Consider the following 19,267-nt stretch of genomic DNA (forward strand, 5'->3'; position numbering starts at 1 on the left):
TGAAGGAACTCATTAATAAGAGCTGCTGTATCTGGCACTGCATGTGAAGTAAGCAAGTGAGGTAGATAAAATGAAGCCATACTTCTCTTCAACTTTCAACGAAAAAAATTTATTTACAATAGAGAATTTCATTTAAGTGACATGCATTTTTTTTTCATTTTTAATTTTATTTTACAAATCGGCAAATGCAGATAAAGTTTACACTCCTTAAGGCAAGAGTCCCCATGCAAGTAATACATGTTTATATTAAATCCAAAAGACATCCAACATGGGAACTCATGTACAAAGGGAAGGCTAGGATCAGCAATTTGTAATTTCTTAGAGAACTTGACAATCTCCCTGATACAGGAACTTTGAGATCAACTTGCTATGAATTATACTATGAAAATGCAAACAATAGCAAGAAATTCTTGATAGTCATCTTAGTACTGCATACAATTAAATCAACTTTATTTAGAAAGAAAATACAGTAGTGCATACGAAAAAGTGAAAATATAACCTGTCCACATAAATGTATGGACATCAGTGTGCCAATGGTCATATTGCACTCAAAATCGAAGTCCAGAAGTTTGGTTAAAAGTTAGCTTTTCCCCATTTTGGCAATCAGTTCATCACAAATCTTTGTTAATTCTTCTATCTCTTTATTCTGGAAAATAAAAGGCAATATTAAGTATTATGAAAAATAGTATTGCATTAAGATGAGTATTTTATTTAAACTATCCAACCGTTGGGAGAAGTGTGGGACAATTAACTTTTCTCCCATACTGACAACAGAGTATCTATATAGAGAGAGACATACATAGATGTATACTATACATAGTACAGTTATGCGCAGTGCATTCAAACAATACGCTTACTTAATTCCACATACCGCTCCTCCCACTCCAGTAAGCACAGTGTAGCGCTAAAGCAGACAGCTTTACAGCAGTCATTCCTAGCACAAGACAATCATACACAGCGCAAACCTGTTGCCAGGCTGCACTTGTACAGCATTATTTTCACCATTTTCCAGGGGTTCTAAGCAAGGGCGAGCTGTACTGTACTGACAAGCTCCTCTGCTGAGCTACGGAGCGTGAGATATAAACAGGGATTTCCTACAGACACGTTTTCCCTAAGCCACGCAGACCTGTATCCGATTGTTTTGCCTCTGTTAACAGTGAAGGCACGTAAGCTAGCACTGGAATGGCAGATGAAACTAAAAATGGAAACGAAAACTGAAAGAAGAACTAAACCAAGATCTTAAACCTGAGAAAGATTTAAGACTGTGCGGGGGCACAGGCAGCTCTGCCTGTCTGAATCAGCCCTGACCCCTGGCAGAAGGGTCCGTTTCCCTGAACGGCCTGTGTGCGCAGCTGATGTTGTAAAGGTTTGGGCAACACTGCTCTTCCCCCTGGGGCCAGGGAGCTGCCGGGCCAGCTGCGGGTGAGGGGCAAGACAGGTCCTCAGGCAGACCCTGGCTGCAGTCCCAGCTCCAGAAGAGAGTTGGATGCGGCCACTCTGGGGAAATTTCGCTTAACTTTGGTCATCTCATTGACTTCTGCATTAAGAGAGCTGAACCGCCATGTACCTTTTGTTCCAGTGTTCTTTCCAATGCGTCCACTTTCAGCTGCTCTTTACGAAGGCTGGCCTGATACGCCGCTTGCTCTTGCTGAGCCTTGCCTCTCACTTGTGCAATTTCAGCATTGGCTCTAGAAAAAAACCAGATTTTTGTCACTTCAGGCTGTCTACAGGAAAGGACAGCGGGTACTGAAGGATGGACTGCAGCTTAACCGGTGGGTGGTGAGGGCAGGGCTGCTTTCTGCCTGTCTTTGAAAGTATTCTGAGACTTGTCCCTAGAGACTTTCCATGACTCGCTCTCTTGCTCAGTGGAGGCTGCAAGGTCTTTTCTTAATGCCTGTGTCGTTCCCTTCATGCTTCTCTCAGATATCTGTGCTGGGGTCACAAATATCACTTGGGTGGAAGCGTTCTACGGCAGTTTCTACACCTGATTGCCAGTTCTTACAGCCTAGACCAACAGCTGGGACAACAGCTGGAAAGCAAATCCAAGTCTTAGTTTGTTTCAGGCACTGATCAATCCTAGTGACATTTCTGAAAACATCTAGGGGACTGTAATATGAGTCCTGAATGTAATTCCTAGAAATGTCGAATTTGTCATTACATGAAAACACAGAAAAAAAATATTTTAAAAAAATCAGCCAGAACTGCCTCTCTTGAGCCACAATCTGATGTTTGCTCCTTAACAGCGGCTTAAGGAGTTACTGCCCGCGCACAGCTGGTACGATCTTTTGTGCAACTATTCCTTGTCACCCTCAGCACAAGTTGGGCGGATGCAGCTTCAGGGAGAGACTGCCTGCCTGGTTCTGTGCCGGAACAGCGGAGCAGCACTTCCATTTCCGTTCTGCTGACTGATGTGGGGGCAATAATGCAGCACAGGGGCAAGAGCAAATCTCTGGGGGCAGGAATTCTGGCTGCAGGTGCAGCACAGCCCTCCACAGCTGCATAAACCTAACTAAGGGCTTCTTTCTTGATCTTCCCTGGAAAATATGTTAAAGAAACAGAGACATTTGATAAAGACAGAAATGTAAGGTGTTCTATGTGGTCAGGAGCTGGAAGAAACACCAGCACATTACACAAATTCCCATTAGGGCACTTAATTCCACCCTCCATCACAGGGCAGCCTGTGCTCTGCCTGCTGAAGGAGCAGGTTTGGGATGCAAGGTCCAGCCACAGGAATCTTCCCGCAGCATGAACTCCTGAAAAGAGATGGGTACAATCCATTACCTGTCCAGTTTTTCCTCAGCGTGAATTTTGAGCGCTTGATACCGCTGCTCTTCCTTCTTTACTCGGGATAAATATTCCTGTGCACATTTCTTTAACACTTCTTCATTCTTAAATGAGAAGATTACAGTAAATTTAATACCAGAGGTTGACGTGTAGGACAGGCACCTATTTGCGGGAGTCACATTCAGGTATTTTAAGGGCTGCACCTTTATTTTAATACTGAGACCACCACACAGAGGCCACCTGAAGCAGTATTACACAATGTAAAAAAGCTTTACAATTCTTCTGTTTGCAGTTGAAACATGGCTGCAATCCTTTATCTGAGGATTATGTTATGTCACACGCTTTAGGCATAACCTCTGACCTGAGGAATTCACATCCCAGGTTTTAACGGAATGCTCAGTCCAGAAGCCAGCCCTGACACGTGCTTAAGTCCCACAGTTATGTGACATCTATTGAAATTGCAGTGACACAGATGGGAGCAAGTTACTCTTGTCTAAAATCTTCATCTCTTAAGAGCTGCTCCAAAACAGAGGCGTAAATAAGCATTTATGCTCTCCCTCCCCCCAGCACTCGGCAGCCTGATGCAGTACATCAGAATTGACTGGAATCAGACATGGACACCTGCCCAGCTTTGCTCTTTAAAGCAGGGGACTGTAACATGACTCACCTTCCGAAACCCCTCCAATACTTCTTTCATTTTTTCGTATCTCCTGAAAAGATCTGCCAGTGATTTCTCCACTGAGTTCAGATCTGCCAAAGCTTGCTCCTTCTCCACTATCAGCTGCTGAACAGTGTGATGGGAGACAGATTTCTCTCTCTGTTCATCCTCTGTTAGAAAGAAGAGAGGGGTAGGAAGAAAAGCGATTTTCAGAAGGGTAATAGTAGTAAGAACACCGATTTCGCTATCAGCTATAGTTTCTACTATACTGTGCTCTACGTTATGTATTAGTAAGTCTGTGGGATCCAAAAAAGCCATTTTTATACAAAGACACAATCCTGTTTTGGAAAAAAGCTGCTAAATACAGTGATATTTAAGTATCTTGACATTGGGGAAAAACGTGATTCTCTCTCTGTACTGATGATTTATTTCACGCTGAACTCAGCTTTTCCCATGAAAAAGGCAGGTGTTGGATTTTGCTTGTTTGCCTGAGAGTGCCACTAGCTGAAGGACATTTATGCATATTACTAGCACTGGCAATCAATTATTTGCCATTGCTGATACATGCTTGTCATCTCCTGGAACCTCTTCTAATCCTGTACAAAGGCAGAACTTTGTTTAATGGAATTCAACCCAAATTCTTCCCTTGGAGAACAGTGTTTTGCAGACTTCCACTCAGGATTACTGTAACAAGTGGCAGAAAGGAGATCTAACATTAGACACGCTTTCTAAGTTCTGGTCTCTTTCTGCAGACTTCCAAGCTTCTCCTGTGTATAGTTAAATTTAAGGTAGGGATGGGGGGAAGAACACGACAGGAGTCCAAATCCATGTGGAAGAGAACTTTTCAAAGGAGCTGACATAGTAATAAGTTGGAATACCCGTATAACACTGGAAGAAAAGGTTTGGCATAGTCTCCCAAAATGCTTCATTGTTTGTTTCACATCCTAAGATACGATCCTTGTGTCCATGTTTTAATGGCTACTTTGAAAGATATGGAAATGAAAACGAACCCGCAGAACATCGCAGTTTTATATTACCATTTTCCTTTGTCTATGACAGAAACTAAAATAAGGCAAGTTCTCCCACGTAAAAAACACGTGGCATTTCTGAATCTACAACTTTTCATTCAGGCCTTTCTATTTTGGAAGATTAAAAAAATAAGCTCTTGTTTAGTTCTTTATTTGAATAGAAGACTTCATCTGAATTACATATTTCATAGTGCTGGTCAGCTCTGAAATGTCAAAGTTGATACTGTCAATTCCCAAACTGGCATTAATCTCTTCCTTTTGCATATTCAATCCTTTTATACACTTTTTCCCTAGCCTAACTAAGCCCAGAGCAGCACGGGTTCCGCACTGTGTGTCAGTTCATGCTGGCTGTGTTCTGTGCCCCCCCGCGTGCCCCCTGCCAGCATCTTGCTGGGGCAGAGCCTGACTTGAGCTTCTTTTGCTCTATGTGATGCAGAAGATAGAAAGAACCAGAGAAGCTCTCAGGACCTGCACTGAGTTTGCAGCACTGGAAGCTGTAACACCTTTATTTTAGTGGTGAATGAACAGCTTTCACATGGCAGAACTGAGAAACCCAGAGCCCTGTAATGCCACATCAGTTTGACACCATTTAACATTCATAAAAAATAAACATTCTTCTCTATTTTCCTTCTTAAAGACACTCTGTGATCACCTGTAATGGCAAAATGATGGTATTCCCAAGCAAAATGAGAAAACCATTTGTCAATTTTCATTTATTTATCTAAATCTGAGAAGCTGTCACCTTGTGTTCCAGCACAAGGTTTGCCTGCTCACACTGGAGATTGCACACCGTCCACCTTAACTGCAGAACACTTCCTGGCAGGATCCTGGCAAAACCTCTGTCGTTGCAGCTCCACACAGGGGAAGGGATCCATTGGCATCATCATGTAATGTACTCAAATTGATTTAATGTCACAACTTTACTTTTTCTGAGACTGCTGCCTGTGGTATTGTAGCAACTTCCTTTTTACTTGTTTCTAGGGCAGTCTAGAAAGTTAGTAACTCATGACTCACTCCCTGGCAGCTACTGAGCTCTTCCTCTTCCTGTGCATCGTGGTGCCCTTCTCTCTCCCTCAGCTGGACCAGCTCCTCGCACACTCGTCCCCAGCCCCACTTCAACTTGCCCACGGGAATTCAGGGCAAGTGACAGCCAACGCTCCTTTGCTCCTCTCCCTTCCTCTACGTGCTAAGGCTGTCCAGGGGCCAGGCTGCGAGCTGAGGCTCTCATTCCAAGGGGAACACAGAAATTTATACTGGGGGAGTGACAATTATACTGAAAAGAGGAAAATTTTCCAGTGAGCTTTAGGAACGGGGCATCTGGTAGTCTCAGATAACAGTTAAAATACATTTTAAACCAAAGAGGTTAAACACTACAGAAAACAGAAACTGGCATCTGGCTGGAGAGGGACTAGAAGATCCACGTGATATTTCCTAAGACTGTGATTTAGCTTTAATGAAAAGGTTGCTTAGTGGAACTGTGCTGATAATAAGTCTGCCAGTCAAGTTAAGCAGTTACAGATACTTATTTCTAAAGATATTATGAGGTTATGCAATTAAAATATTTTAATTAAATGGCTTCCATGTCTGCAACACACACTGCCCGCAACTCACCAACAATAACAGCAGTATGCTCAGGACTAACACTATCCAAATTGACAGAATCAGAGCACCACCACAGCAGATCCGCTTTCAGGCTCAGCTCAGTATTACTTACATTACTTAATGGGAATGCAGCAAACAGAGAACAAAAGCAAAAGAAATGAAAAATGCAAAATGCTGGTGTGAAAGTTGGTGAAAAGCTTTACTTACCAGGCTTGCCTGTTTTGTTTTTGCAAGCAAATAGCAAGAAGCAACAAAAACGGAAGCAAAACAGAAAATCAGGAATTGTTAGGAAAGCAGAAAATAAGTAATGCAACAACCTGTAATGCACAAAGCATAACATCTCTTTGTTTTTCATAATGAGAATTTAATTATGTATTTAAATGCACAAGTATAAGGATACATTTCTAACATAAAAAAACCCCAACACTGCAAATCCATCAACAAGAAGGAAATACACGACAGGGATTTTGGAAGGGAACTGTGGGCGGCTGTGATCAAGGTGTGTGTAGGGTGGGGTGCAGTGAACATCGGGGCTACACGGGCTCCGTTCCATAGGGCTGTCAGTGCCACGCAGTCATGAGCTGCAAAACTTGGGCAACGGTCAGCAAAGCAGCAGCACAAGCAGCAGGCTAGCCTGGGACGCCTGTTCTTTCTTCTCCCTCCTCAGTAAAAACAAGAATGTGTTAAGGGCTGCCGAGGCAAGTGTAACAAAAAAAGGAAAAAAAGTTAAAGCGCCAGTAAAAAAACAGGCAAAGAGCCACTAGCAGGGATCTCTTCACTGACAGCTTGCGAGCTCTGGCTGCACAGTGTGGTACGAAACTAATTGCATAAGCTGGGTCGGGTATGCTGGGTTCTGCACATCTGTGGCAGCGAATACCAGACCTTCCACAGCCCTTGCAATCAAAGGCAACTACTGCTCGCAATGCATGTTTTCAGTGCCTTTATAGGAAAACATACACAATCATATATTGGTATTACGGAATATTTTCAATATTTGTTATACACACGTATGACGACCTCTTAAAAGCTGAGCAGGACCTACCAACCACACTGCATATTCATGAAAGGGATTTGTGAAATTGGTTCACTTGCAATGCCCTCCCAACAGGGCTGTATAAATAGCTCAGAAGGGTTAAATCATAAATAGAAGCAGCACAGGCATTTCCTTTGTTAAAATGCTTATTTTGCTTTAGCACTAAGGCATTGTTGTGATAATAGTTCTGTGAGGTATATGCAAATAGCACACAGACAACCATTTTCCACCACTACACGGCACTTGGATGAGCGAATTCCTTTATCAGAAGCGACAGTAACTTATGACAAATGACAGGAGAAAGTGGGACAATTAGATCAAAAATTTACATTAAATGCAGGGAGAAGAAACCATGCTGCAGAATTTGCATACTGCTCTAATTAACACATGCTCTCCGTGTCACTGTTGTTGTTTCAGTTCCTTTGCAAATGGACAGCGAATTACATGATTTATAGCCATAGCTCTTAAAAACCTGCACGGATCATTTGAAAGACTCTGACTGGTACCCTGAACTTGAAGTTTAAAGATCTTTCTATTTCCTCAGTGGTCAGTGGCCCAATGTTTTAATTACATTGCATTTCTTTGCAACAAGAGGAAGTGGCAATTATAGAATTTTATGCTGTGCCTGTGCCTTAGGGCTCCTATTCTAGACCTTCTTGTTGCACTGCAGTCTCACAATTTGGGTTTTTTTTAAAAAAAGATCTGTTTCTCAAAAATAGAATTTGAATTCATTATCAAAAAGGAACTTCTGTTGCTAGCTATATGCATACGTTTGGGAAAAAAGGACAAGTCCTGTGCTTGTCCGTATGAATGGCCAGGTTCAGGGATGAAGCCATACCAGAGCAGTATAAACCAAAGTGAATTGAGTTCTTTGCATACTCTGGTCACTCCTATTTTAACACTTGCACGACAAGAATGACAGACGCTATGTCAGAAGGCAGGCAGATTTGCTCAGTTGTACATACAAAAGGCAATGGAGGTGTAACACCATAGAAAATGAAGCCAGGCATACTATTATTGTATATTATTCTTATATATTTTGCTATTTATTTTATTTCATATTGTACTATTATGGGTATTATTAATAATAATATAACAATAATTTGCTTATTTATTTATTTATAGACATGTTTTTCCCTTCCCTTGAAAGGAGGCTGGGGTGTCTCCCAACGGCTGAGAAACGCAGGAAGGCAGCAAAAGCATCACACATTGAACTGCCTCCCCCCTCCTCTGGGTAAAAAATTAACAAATTTCCTATGAACGTATGTAAACACAACTCAAGCATTAACTGAATAAAACAATTTAAAAGAAACCAAAAATTTGGGGGTCACACAATACAGACTGCAGATGAGGGGAAGCCACCGATTTTAAAAAGGGCAGAACAATAGGGTATGTTTACAGCTGTAATAAAAATCCTTCCCTGTTAAAAACTTTTTAGAAAGGTGCAGGTATACCTGCTGTGTTCCTGGCATGCTGTACTGTCTGTGACAGTTCTCTCAAGGGGAGCAAGAGGGATAATTTCTTTCTGTTTTTCAATAAACACAGTGCATGTAGCCTGGATTCCTAACACTCCCTGCTCGCGGATATCGAGAGCTAGGCTAGCCTTTCTCCTGCATCTCACAGCCCAGATTTAACTTGAAGGTCACTCCCGATGGCTTTTAACAACATTTCACAGTTCTCTGCTGCTTCACTCCAGCTTGTCCAGATGAACTTGGTCCTGCTTTCTCACCACCCGCTGCTTCCTTTCCTGCTCTTCCCAGCAACTTGGGCCATAGAGAACCCACGACCCCCCTCAGCCATTCGCTTTTCTGGGAGATGGCTCGAGCTGAAGCAGTACAGGGTGGCACAAACCACCAATGCTTCCTATAGCCGGACTAAGAAAAAGAGCTTTGGAAATCTTAGGAGGCTTTAAATTCACATCCCAGGGGCCCGACCTCCCGCACCAAGGAAGCACATGAGTTCTGCAACCCCTGACTTTGAAATGGTACTGCACATAACATTTTTCATTTGTGGGGCATGCTGTTAACAAAGGCATATTCTATTTATTGTAAGGCAAAACATAATTTAGACCTTAAAGGACACCCTTACGTCAGTAAATAACTGGGGAGGTGGTCTGGCCACTCATAATCTCTCAGCTGGGATTGGAGTTAATCCAGGTTTTGGTCTGACCAATGCACTTAGCACAGATAATCCCTGTTGTTGTGAAGAGCTAAGTTTGGTACCTCCCATTAAAGAGTTATGAGTGGATGAATAAAGGTTTTGTAGGTCATTGAAAGTCTCTCCCCGAGATACCCATGAATTCTGGGCAAAGCATTTGAACACGTTTCCTACGGGACAGTTTGCTTTGATGCAGAAGCAAAAGCCCTGACCTTTCTGTATTACGTGGACTGCCTCGGGGGCTCTCTGTACAATGACGCCCTAGCTTTTCATCAGAACCTGGCAGCACGCGCTGACGCCCACAGATGCATTTACAATTCCCAGCAGCATCAGCAGATGTAGCTAGCATCAAAATGAAGCCCACCGATTTCAACCATGTTTGTAGGCTCGCTTCAGAAAATCAGAGTGGAGGATAGCGTCTTTCAGAGTAGAAACACCTACCTATCATCTGAGCAATTGTCTTCTCATATTCTGAAACTATTTTCCTGTAAGAGGGAAAAAAAAGAAGAGCATTTCACAAACATCATAATTTCTAGTGCTTATTTAGAAAATAATGCCACTTAATAACTGTGGTATTTTAAAAGAGATGCAGAACCCCTTCACACTTTAATATGCTTCTTATTACATAAGTAACCAATATAACTGACAGCTTAACCGTTGCACCCGATTTTTAACTCTCTGTATATATCAGCATAGGTGGGGGGAGGGAAAAGGGATTGCTTTGAAACAAGTTCTGTTATTTGAAACACACCCAAAGTACATGACCAGTCACAATTTAAATATAACCACAATCACATTGGACTAATTCAGGAGTTACGTGGAGTCTGATTTTTCCATAACTTCCTTCCCTCTTCACATGTCTGTGTTTGCTTATTTTTAACGTAAATGTTAAGTAAAGTTACAACTGGTAGCAGGTAAACCTAACGGAAGTATAGTTGGCCCTCATCCAAAATACATCTAATCTTCCACTCTCCAAATGTGACTAAACGATCCACTAGCACTTAAGAGAACAAGCCCAAAATATTCAATTATGTAGCACAAAATCCATTGTGTCCTATTCCCCAAATCTGCTTTTGAAACAGAGGCGGCAAAATGTTACCTTTAGGACTTATTTCATATATTCATGGTAGGCTTTGAATTTCCTTCTCGAAAAGAGGTTAGCCAAAATAAGCAGATTAAATGTGATTTAGAAAGATGATCCATCCCCTTCCCAGAGCCAAATAAAGCTAATGAAGTGAGACTAGCTTGATCTGTGCTTTGACTCATAAGCCACGTAGGACTGCCTATAAAAAACCAAAATTACCCCACACTTCATCTGAAGTGGGTATTCAAAATAGCTCACTGGTATTTGAATACGTCCCTTTTGCAGTCTTAGCTCGCTTTCACTTTCTCCATTTTAGAGAAGTCTGCTGCAGTTGGTGAGGTTACAGAAAGGATGTGGGAAAATTCTGAGACAAAAGTCAGTAAGGAAAGGAGAAACTTAACAGAGCTCCCAAAAAACTAATGCAGTAACTCCAGTACTGCCAGTCTCAAACCGGAGTCACAAACAGACCCGGAACCCCTGAGGCCACTGCCCAAGGGTCGGTCGCGCCTCACTTGCCCTGGCGCTGCAGAGCGCTGCGCAGAGCAGGGCGCTCAGAGCCGCGCGCCCGCGGACATCGCCCAGCCTGCCGGCAGAAACCGTGCCCCGTGCTGCGGCTGGAGCCTGGCTCTGCACCGCTCGCCGTGCCTCCAGCCGCTGCCTCCACCGGGATCTGCTCCGATGCTGCTTTCCCTGCTGTCAATCCTGTTGTTTTAATTGGCTTTTTTCTTTTTCTTGTTTTTCTTTCAACCATAAATGACACTTTTGAGAGCAAAGATAGCCACCGGGATTTTCCTCTAAAAGGAAGGGATTGGTTTCATGTACAAAGAAGATTACCTCAAAAGCCTGCTGTAAGCAATAAGGATTGTAAAGCCATGTCATATCCTTCTAACACCAGGCACCTTTAGGAACTTTTATCATCCTAGAAAATTAAGCCAAGGACTCGGGACAATGAACGTGACATCGAACACAGTTACAACACTACAGCACTACCCAGCCTAGGCTGCACCACCCAGGTTGGCAGGAAAGAGAAATAACATTATCTGTTTCTTATTTTTACCAGCTTAGACTAGTTCAGGTAGCTACCACATTCTCTGCGTCATCCAGCCCTGTGAATCATGCAGCAGCTGTTCAACAGAAGTGGATACTGCAATAGCATATCAATTTTAATAATATTTGATTTGGAAAGCAAGGCAGTCGAGTGAACTCTTGCTCCAGATTCACCTGTCAAAGGCCTCTTTCAGTCAAGCAGCCCAAATAAAGGTCACCATGGCTGGGGAAGCACAGGGTGCTGGCCACATCACTCCTCTCTGTGACAGCGCGTCTGAACCCTAGCTTGACACGCTGCATAGGCCTGACTCCTTGTACTTGGACGTTTCTCTTTATTGACTTCCTGCAATTTCAGAAGTCATAACACCACCAAAATCCAGGGCTACAAAGGGTCTCAGAGCTCATCTGCTTGACTTCCCCTACTGAGACATAATCCATGAAACCTTCAAATAATCACATTTAAGTATTTCTTGCCTGCCTCTGGTTGTACCCTTGGATTACGGTATAGCCCACCCTGGTTCAGCTCGTCAATAGTTACTACATTATTACAACTTCTCATCTTGGCTATTGTTGTCTGGAGTGAAATTCCCTCCAGTCTGACGTTCTTCTGGAAACTCAGCTGAACTCAGGATATTCCAGGTAGAGTATCCGTGACTGGGGTAAAGAAGCATTGTTTCTCCTTCTGTGAAACTGATGCTTTTGTGCTTGCAACTCTAGATAATCCCTTCACTCCTTGCGTATCATTATGTCGTACCTAATTGCTGCATCTCTAATTTACCATACATTGACTGCTTCAACATTTAATCTTCCAAGAAAAATCTTCGTGCACACATGCATAATTCATCATTCTGTGACCATGTTAGTCAGATATTTTTTTTCACCCATGTGTTCTAGGGATGTGCCTGTAGGAAATATGGCTTAGATAATGTGGGGTTTTTTCACATTTTATTGAGTGTAGGCACACAAGCAAATTACTATGAGGAAGATGAAGGTACAGATCTACAGGGTGCCAGCTGCTCTGTGTCACCCCCTGCTCTCCTTTCATTAAGGAATAAGTAACCTCTGTCTGTGCCCGCTCGCAGCCAGCAGACATGTGCACCCAGGCAGTTTCTAAAGAACAGACCGAGTGCTGCACTGAAGCGTGTGCTGAACACTGAGACTTTCCTTACACAATTCCTAAGTTTGTTCATTCCTTGCTTTGCTTCCTCGGTTTGACTGCTTGCAGCAGCTCCGCTCCATTTTGCCTCATTATGCATTTGTGGGATATGCCAGCGTTTTGTTTCCTTTCTCAAGCAGAGTGCAAGAGAGGTGAGAGAATTCAGCTGGGCACTGGAGATGGTTTTCTGAAAGAAATAAAGCGGCTGCCCTTGCCTTTTGCAGATGCTCCTCTTAAGATGCTTTGGCTCAAAGCCCTGTGCTGCCGCTATCCAAATACGCCATGTGCGACTCCTGGCATCCATGCTAGCATTTGCTGAGTTCTGCACCACTGTTCCCTTTTACCCTGACTCCCCCAAGTACAGGATAACTGCATATGCAGGTCATCACTCGACACAGCTCATCGGCTTTAGTTTTAAACCACCGAGGCATTTCATTTTGGGAAGAAGCTGGTGCTAGAACAGAAGCGATTCTGAAGAAAAATTCAGTCTCAGAAGCGATTGCAGAAATTATTACTGAAGAGAAGGGCGCTAAAATAATCTGACAGTTTCCTTTTATTTATGAGTTAAGGGGGGGACAGTTTTTCTGTTTGTTTGAAGGTAAAAAGCAACAGGCTTTAAAGACTCCATGAAATATTTTTATACATTCTCTTTTGCAGTTGATGGCTCTCTCAGATTCAAATGGATAAGTGGGTCAAGCTCATTGATATGTTGTTCTTATGGTATTACTACTGTAAACAAAGAAAGGCTGAAACTTTCAACTGACTAAAGGGGCAGCAATAGTGATTCTTTGAGCAACTCGCCTACCACAGTGATTTTGTTGTCATCCTTGCAAGTGGTAGGACCTGGGCTGGGAAAGAAGGTCAAACCAGTTATGTTCCAGTATACAGAAATGTAATGTAACAGAGAAGGTTTGCAAGGAGAAATAGAACAGAACAGATACAACTAGAATAAACTGAAAAGCTCAGGGTCCTTCTGACGGCTCTCAAATGGAACAGCAGAATCCAAGATAACTATTACTTAACTAAAATCAAGCTTAGTGTATGCAGTAATTAAAAAATCAGCTCATTTCAAAGAAAAGAGTGTAGAACCTCCTTGACAGTCAACACTCAGAGGCCAGACTGGTTCCTCTGCAGGAAATGTTTTTCTACTGGCAACTAGGTTTTTGTTTTCTATTGTTAAAAAAACTTTTTACAATAATGTCCTGGAAGGAGCCTGTACTACTTGTACCTGTCTGCAAACATTCACATCCTTTCTTCTGTTGGCAAAACTATTTGTGAAGAGTGAATTTTAAATTAGCACGTGCATACCTCTGCCAGTTCTGCAGGCAGACTCATTCAGTCAGGCATAGAAACATCACTATGCAATCCACAGCAAAAACTTGAAGGAAATTCTTCCCTTACATTAACCTAGATTTAAGACCTCTCTTATCTCAGTATTTTGAGGATGTAAATGAGATTAGCAACATCGAAGTTTTCAAGGATTACCCTGACCAGGGGTGCCCACCAAGCAGAGCAAAGACAAAGTATCAGCTTAGGATCAATCCAAACCCTGCAGTTAAAGTTAACAGAACAAATGCAGCTAGCCGCAACAGTTGTACAATCGTGGTACTCTGTGCACTACCCACAATCTGAAACAAGACTCTCTGTCAGTGTGATCAGTGACAAGTTAATAACCCACCTCATTTCCATCACTTCCCTTCTGCTTTCTTCATATTTCTCTTTCCACTCAGATACTTCTCTTTCCTTGGCCACAATCTGAGACAAAGAAAGCAAAGGAAAAATCTGCAACAGTAAAACTAAGTGATCCACTAAAGAGGAAATTAAATAACTTACAATATTTGATTTAATATCAAATTCTAATTAACAGTTGTATAATTTTCAAGTGCATAATAGGTTCAAATGTAAGCATCCCTAGTGATCTTCTTCTTTTTCAGACTGCAGGGTGCAATTAAAAAAGCCTGGATGTGAAATTATACTCAAGTTTTTAAAAACTAACTTAGGAAAGTAGATGCAATGTTCTTGTTTCGTGTTCTATTCCTGACTGTAACAAGGACACTTTTCCAGAAATACTGTATTACAGTACACGGTATCCGATTTGTCCTGGTGCCAAACCCGAAACGCTCCTGTACGTGGGTTTGGAATATGGCTGGTCCCCTCGCCTGTCCTCTAGGGGGGTTCCACTGCTGCTGCGTGCATATTTAGGGCTGAGTGTCCATGAACTTTTATTCTCAAAGGACTGTGTACCTTTGAGCTCCTTTTGTGCACAAAATCTATCTGAAAGTTTGGAATACTCTAACACTGGATTGTACCCATTTTTAAATACTTATTATTAGCCAGACTAATCTTATATGTAGCTTTGTATAATACATATTTTTATTCCTCTTTCTAGCATTTCTATATTTTTATGTAATTATGTAGCAATGTTAAGAAGCACAGAGTACATTTAAGGTTAAAAACAATAAAGATCTATTTTCCTATGATGTCTGCTTTTCACTCGTGTCAAAAAAAGTAAAACTTACAGTGTAGCACCTTTTGCTTTTGTAGCCTCTAGCGCGGCTTTAGCATGGCTGAGGATGGTTTCAAGAATAGAACAAGTGTTCATAATATGAATCACTTGGGAGAAAATAGGAAAGAAAGGAAACCACACGGGGCACGTTATTTCCTTTTTAAAATTCTGAAGAAAATTACCTCTGCTCTGGCAAGTCGTAGTGCAGAGTCTAAGTCTTGCTGGGGGTAGAGAAGACCTGTGGTGCTTTCTGCATCCGAGATGCCGATCCGGGAGTACAATGCACTTTTAGAGATGGAAACATCTGCTGGGATAGCAGGTTCTCTCTGTGTGTTTGGTTTTTTAAATACAAAGAAATGAACCATTAAATATGTGTTTAGCTCATGTTTTCTGGGTGTAGTGGTAGGCACCAGGGTCCTGAGCTAGAACCAGAATCCTGTGCACTACTAAGTTATAACAGCACTAACATTGACAAGAAACTCTGAGTTTAGCAATCATAAAATACACATTTTAGAGCCACAGTAAGCACCAAGAGAGCCATATTATCCTTACAGAGAGAAAATAAAGACAGCACTTTGCCACCAATATTTTAAGGTCCTATATTAGAAAATTTACTACTTTCTGATGCAGAAATTTCATCAAACCATCCACAAGAAATGCACGTCAGCAGAGGAAATTAGAATTGGAGGCAGGGAGCTTGTTAAGGGAAATTCTGCTTCCTCAAAAATAGATCACGAAAACAGAAGCAAGAGGACAACTCACTTTCTTAGGTCTGACCTGCCAACATACTGTATCTATCATCAATGTTATTACATAAAAAGTGTGAATATACAAGTGACATTGCTGCCCCACTGGTATTTAGCATGCAATTAGTAAGTTAAATGAGGTTTTATTTGCAGATGCCAATTTTGCTCATGTCAGTGACTCAGATTAACGCAGAGGGAGAGCAGCATGTGAAATGAGGAAGAGAGCAAAAAAGAGGTACGTGACACTGAGATGCTGCATAAGTCTTGCAAACAATTCCATATACAAATAATCCAAGTTGCAGCACATTAAAAACCAAGCAGATTATACAAGACAGTTAGGAAGATACTAAACAAAAAAAAAACCCACCACATTTTGAGACATGATCTGTAGCAACCCCATGAGAGCAGACCCCTCTGCAGCAAGTGCACCTCCACAGCTGTGTGTCCCTGTGTCCCCTACCTATGATTTGCATCTTGCCATCGAACAGCTCACATGCACATGCTGACTGACTGCCTGGGTATTGCCTGTGGTGGTCTGGGAAGCAAAATATTCTTTTTTTCAGCTGCTGGTGGGTCACACAATAAACCCTCGTGTTGCTGGGGTTTAATGTTCCACTCCTCTGTTAAATATGCACAAAACTGGCCAAAGGAATCAGGATTACTAGGGACAGAGAGGAGAGGAGCAGACAGTACTGACACCACAGCCATCACCAAAACACTGCCTCCTTACAACACTGGAATAAAAAAGGCCGGAGAACTGAAATGTCACAAAAAATTGTGTATGGAGCAGGCCATCCCTTCTCTGTTTTACTACATTTAATCATGAACACACAAAATAATGATCAATTCCAATACAATTAGGAGGTGCAACCTCAAATACTGTGGACTTTCCTACCTGAGCAAAATGCATCACAAGATCTATCAAAATTTCAGAGCCTGTATTCTTGAAAGCATCTCCCAATTTACAACTACGTAGGAAAAAATACATCTGGGACACAAGCTCAGACACCTATGTAAACACATAAATACAAAACCACATGGTGCTGTCCACAGATCTGAGTAAAGGTGAAACAGTCAATAAATAAGACTGCTGCTGGCTTAACTCAGTATCCCAACTTCAAAAAAGATGTACTTTAATTCCTCCTCAAACATAAGGCAAGAATAACAGAGATGAAAAAGAGCCATTAGATCATCAAAGCTGTCCTCAGAAGAAAGGCCATCCAGAAGATCAATCTGTTGAACTGTATGTATCAGATTTCAAAAGCCTCCTGCAGCTTAATTTGCTAGATATCACAAAGAGATTGCTGGAAAATATTAATTGTGCCAAAAGAAACATGAATTTCCTCAAGCTCACATAAAAATGTGTCAAAGTAACTGTCAGGATGATGAACATTTTTAAAGAAAAATGAATATTTAAACCATTTAATACATACTTATGCATACTTTCTACATAGCGCTCAACACTTCACTAATATGTTTTCTCTAGTTATCTCTTGCATTTGAATGAATAGTAATAATGAAATGCAAAACAACTTAAAATTTTCCAAAGATGACGGTAAAAACCCTTGGAATTTAATCATCGAGCAGAAATGCTTGTAGCAGTGGTCCGACCAGTATTGCCCTGATTCTGGAAACACTTCACACGAGTCACAACCAGGCTCTTTGGCAGGAGCAACCAGTAAAAGTCCTCATGGTTTTACTGCAATTTTACACAGCTCAAAACTGATGCGCAATTCAGTAACTGTTATTTGCTGCCTCCAAATATTCCTATCCTGAAAATATAGTATCACCTGACCAACATGATGATGGTATTACCCAAAATAACTCTGTCAATGCTTTAAGTTCAACACCTAATTGCTGAGAAGGTAAGCAGTTAATTGGGGTAATAATAAGCACGGGGATTTGTAAGTCACTGAACCTCGCACAGAAAGATTAGAGTCTGCAGGGGAATTACTACTAAATGTAGGTCACTGCAATCTTAGTGTAAATATTTGAAAGCCCAGTGTGCTGCTGCTTCTCTTCCCAGCATCTTTCACCGAAACCAGGTATCTGACCAGAGGGAGAATAAATGCACATCGACTAACCAGCTGCAGTTACCTTGCTTCAAGAAGGTCAAATTGAATGAAAATAGAGAAAGGCACTGGAATGAAAAGGAAAACTAGTTTTTATTCATGCTGTTTAAAGGAGTATGTATTTAGCCCTGCTGAAAATTAGCTTGCCCTTTACAAGCACTCAAATATTGCCTGGGTGCGTATCACATGGTGTACTCTTTAACAGATGTGGTTGCAGACCGGTCAATGGAGGCAAAACAAGACCTATTTGTATGTGCAAATATACTGAAAAACAAGTAAAATCCAAGCATATTCCTTTCTTGTATGAGGCACATTCTCTGCTTGTAAAATTTTACTAGAAGAAATGGTGTCTCTGAAGGAAATATTCTTCCTTCACTACCACGAAAGCCCCCCAAAGCTATGACGCACTAATCCCATTTGTGCGGATGCTTTTCCTTTCAGTTTCTTTCCTTTCCTTGGATCTTATTTCCACACCCAAGTCTACATCACCTCAGCACCTGCAGCGTGGTGGGAACAAACCCTCTTGGCTTTCTGTTCAAGTTGCACCTACAAAAAACGCCCACAGGCCATCCTAATGGAGTTTGTCTAACAGAGGAGCAGTAACTTATCTCTGTGCTGGAAGACAGAAATCTTTGGCAATGTAAAAGCAGACGACCAGTCCTGCTGTTGTTGAAGTCTGTGACAAGAAGTTTGGGAGTGGCCAAATAATTTCCCTCTGTCAGAACAACACATTGCACATCCTTATTCTCAGACCTAGTCTTAGCAGAAAATGCCTGTACTTAACCTTTATTTTAGGTGACCTAACTTGCCATAACAAGCGCTTGTGTCTTTATTTAGCATCCTGTTCTCGTTACCCATCCCAACGTGGTTTTGCAAATGTTAAATGTAATTATACAACATTAAGAAAAGAATGGAGACCAACCAACCAGAAGGGAATCTGCCAGTTAGTGTCTGAATTTAAGTCACTGCAGTCATCTGGTGGCTTCTATTATACTTAATCCAGGCCATCAGTCACTGTAGGTCACAAGAGTAGTCATCATAGGCTAATTTAACATTAGCAACCTCCCACTGAAATAGTAAAGTTATACAAGGACAAAAGTCCTTCCCAGCCTAACGTGACACCCACTGTAATGAGCTAAAAGCATTCCTATGACTGACTGGACAACGTGTGGCTGCCAGTTCTCTGTCAGAGGGTGAGTTTTGCTTATTTTTCTCTCCTCATCGCTGCTTATCTTTTTCACTGTCTTTCTTATACAGATTAATGGCATTTTTTAAAAACCACATGAAATCCACTCCCCATTTCTAAGTTCTAAGGAGTTTATAAACTTGTTCTAAATAAAATAAAATGCTGTAATGATGTTAAAAGCATCTTTAAAATATAACTTCACATAACC

General features: G+C 41.7%; 1 protein-coding gene across 9 annotated transcripts in view; it reads right to left on the reverse strand.

The window, feature by feature from the left end:
* Positions 1-146: 146 nt before the first annotated feature.
* The window catches only part of TACC2 (transforming acidic coiled-coil containing protein 2), a 146,099-nt gene continuing 126,978 nt past the window's right edge, over positions 147-19,267 (reverse strand). For all 9 annotated transcript variants that reach the window (XM_080401488.1, XM_080401487.1, XM_080401490.1 and 6 more), the window contains 7 exons: positions 15,238-15,381; positions 14,228-14,304; positions 9,704-9,747; positions 3,452-3,612; positions 2,782-2,888; positions 1,568-1,688; positions 147-646 (listed from right to left, as the gene is read on the reverse strand). In XM_080401488.1, coding sequence (XP_080257614.1) covers positions 581-646; positions 1,568-1,688; positions 2,782-2,888; positions 3,452-3,612; positions 9,704-9,747; positions 14,228-14,304; positions 15,238-15,381 — 720 coding nt within the window. In that variant the 3' untranslated portion in view covers positions 147-580. The remainder of the gene's footprint in view (positions 647-1,567; positions 1,689-2,781; positions 2,889-3,451; positions 3,613-9,703; positions 9,748-14,227; positions 14,305-15,237; positions 15,382-19,267) is intronic.

The sequence above is a fragment of the Falco punctatus genome (genome assembly GCF_963210335.1).
Source record: "Falco punctatus genome assembly, chromosome: 9".
NCBI classification, from domain to species: Eukaryota; Metazoa; Chordata; class Aves; order Falconiformes; family Falconidae; genus Falco; species Falco punctatus.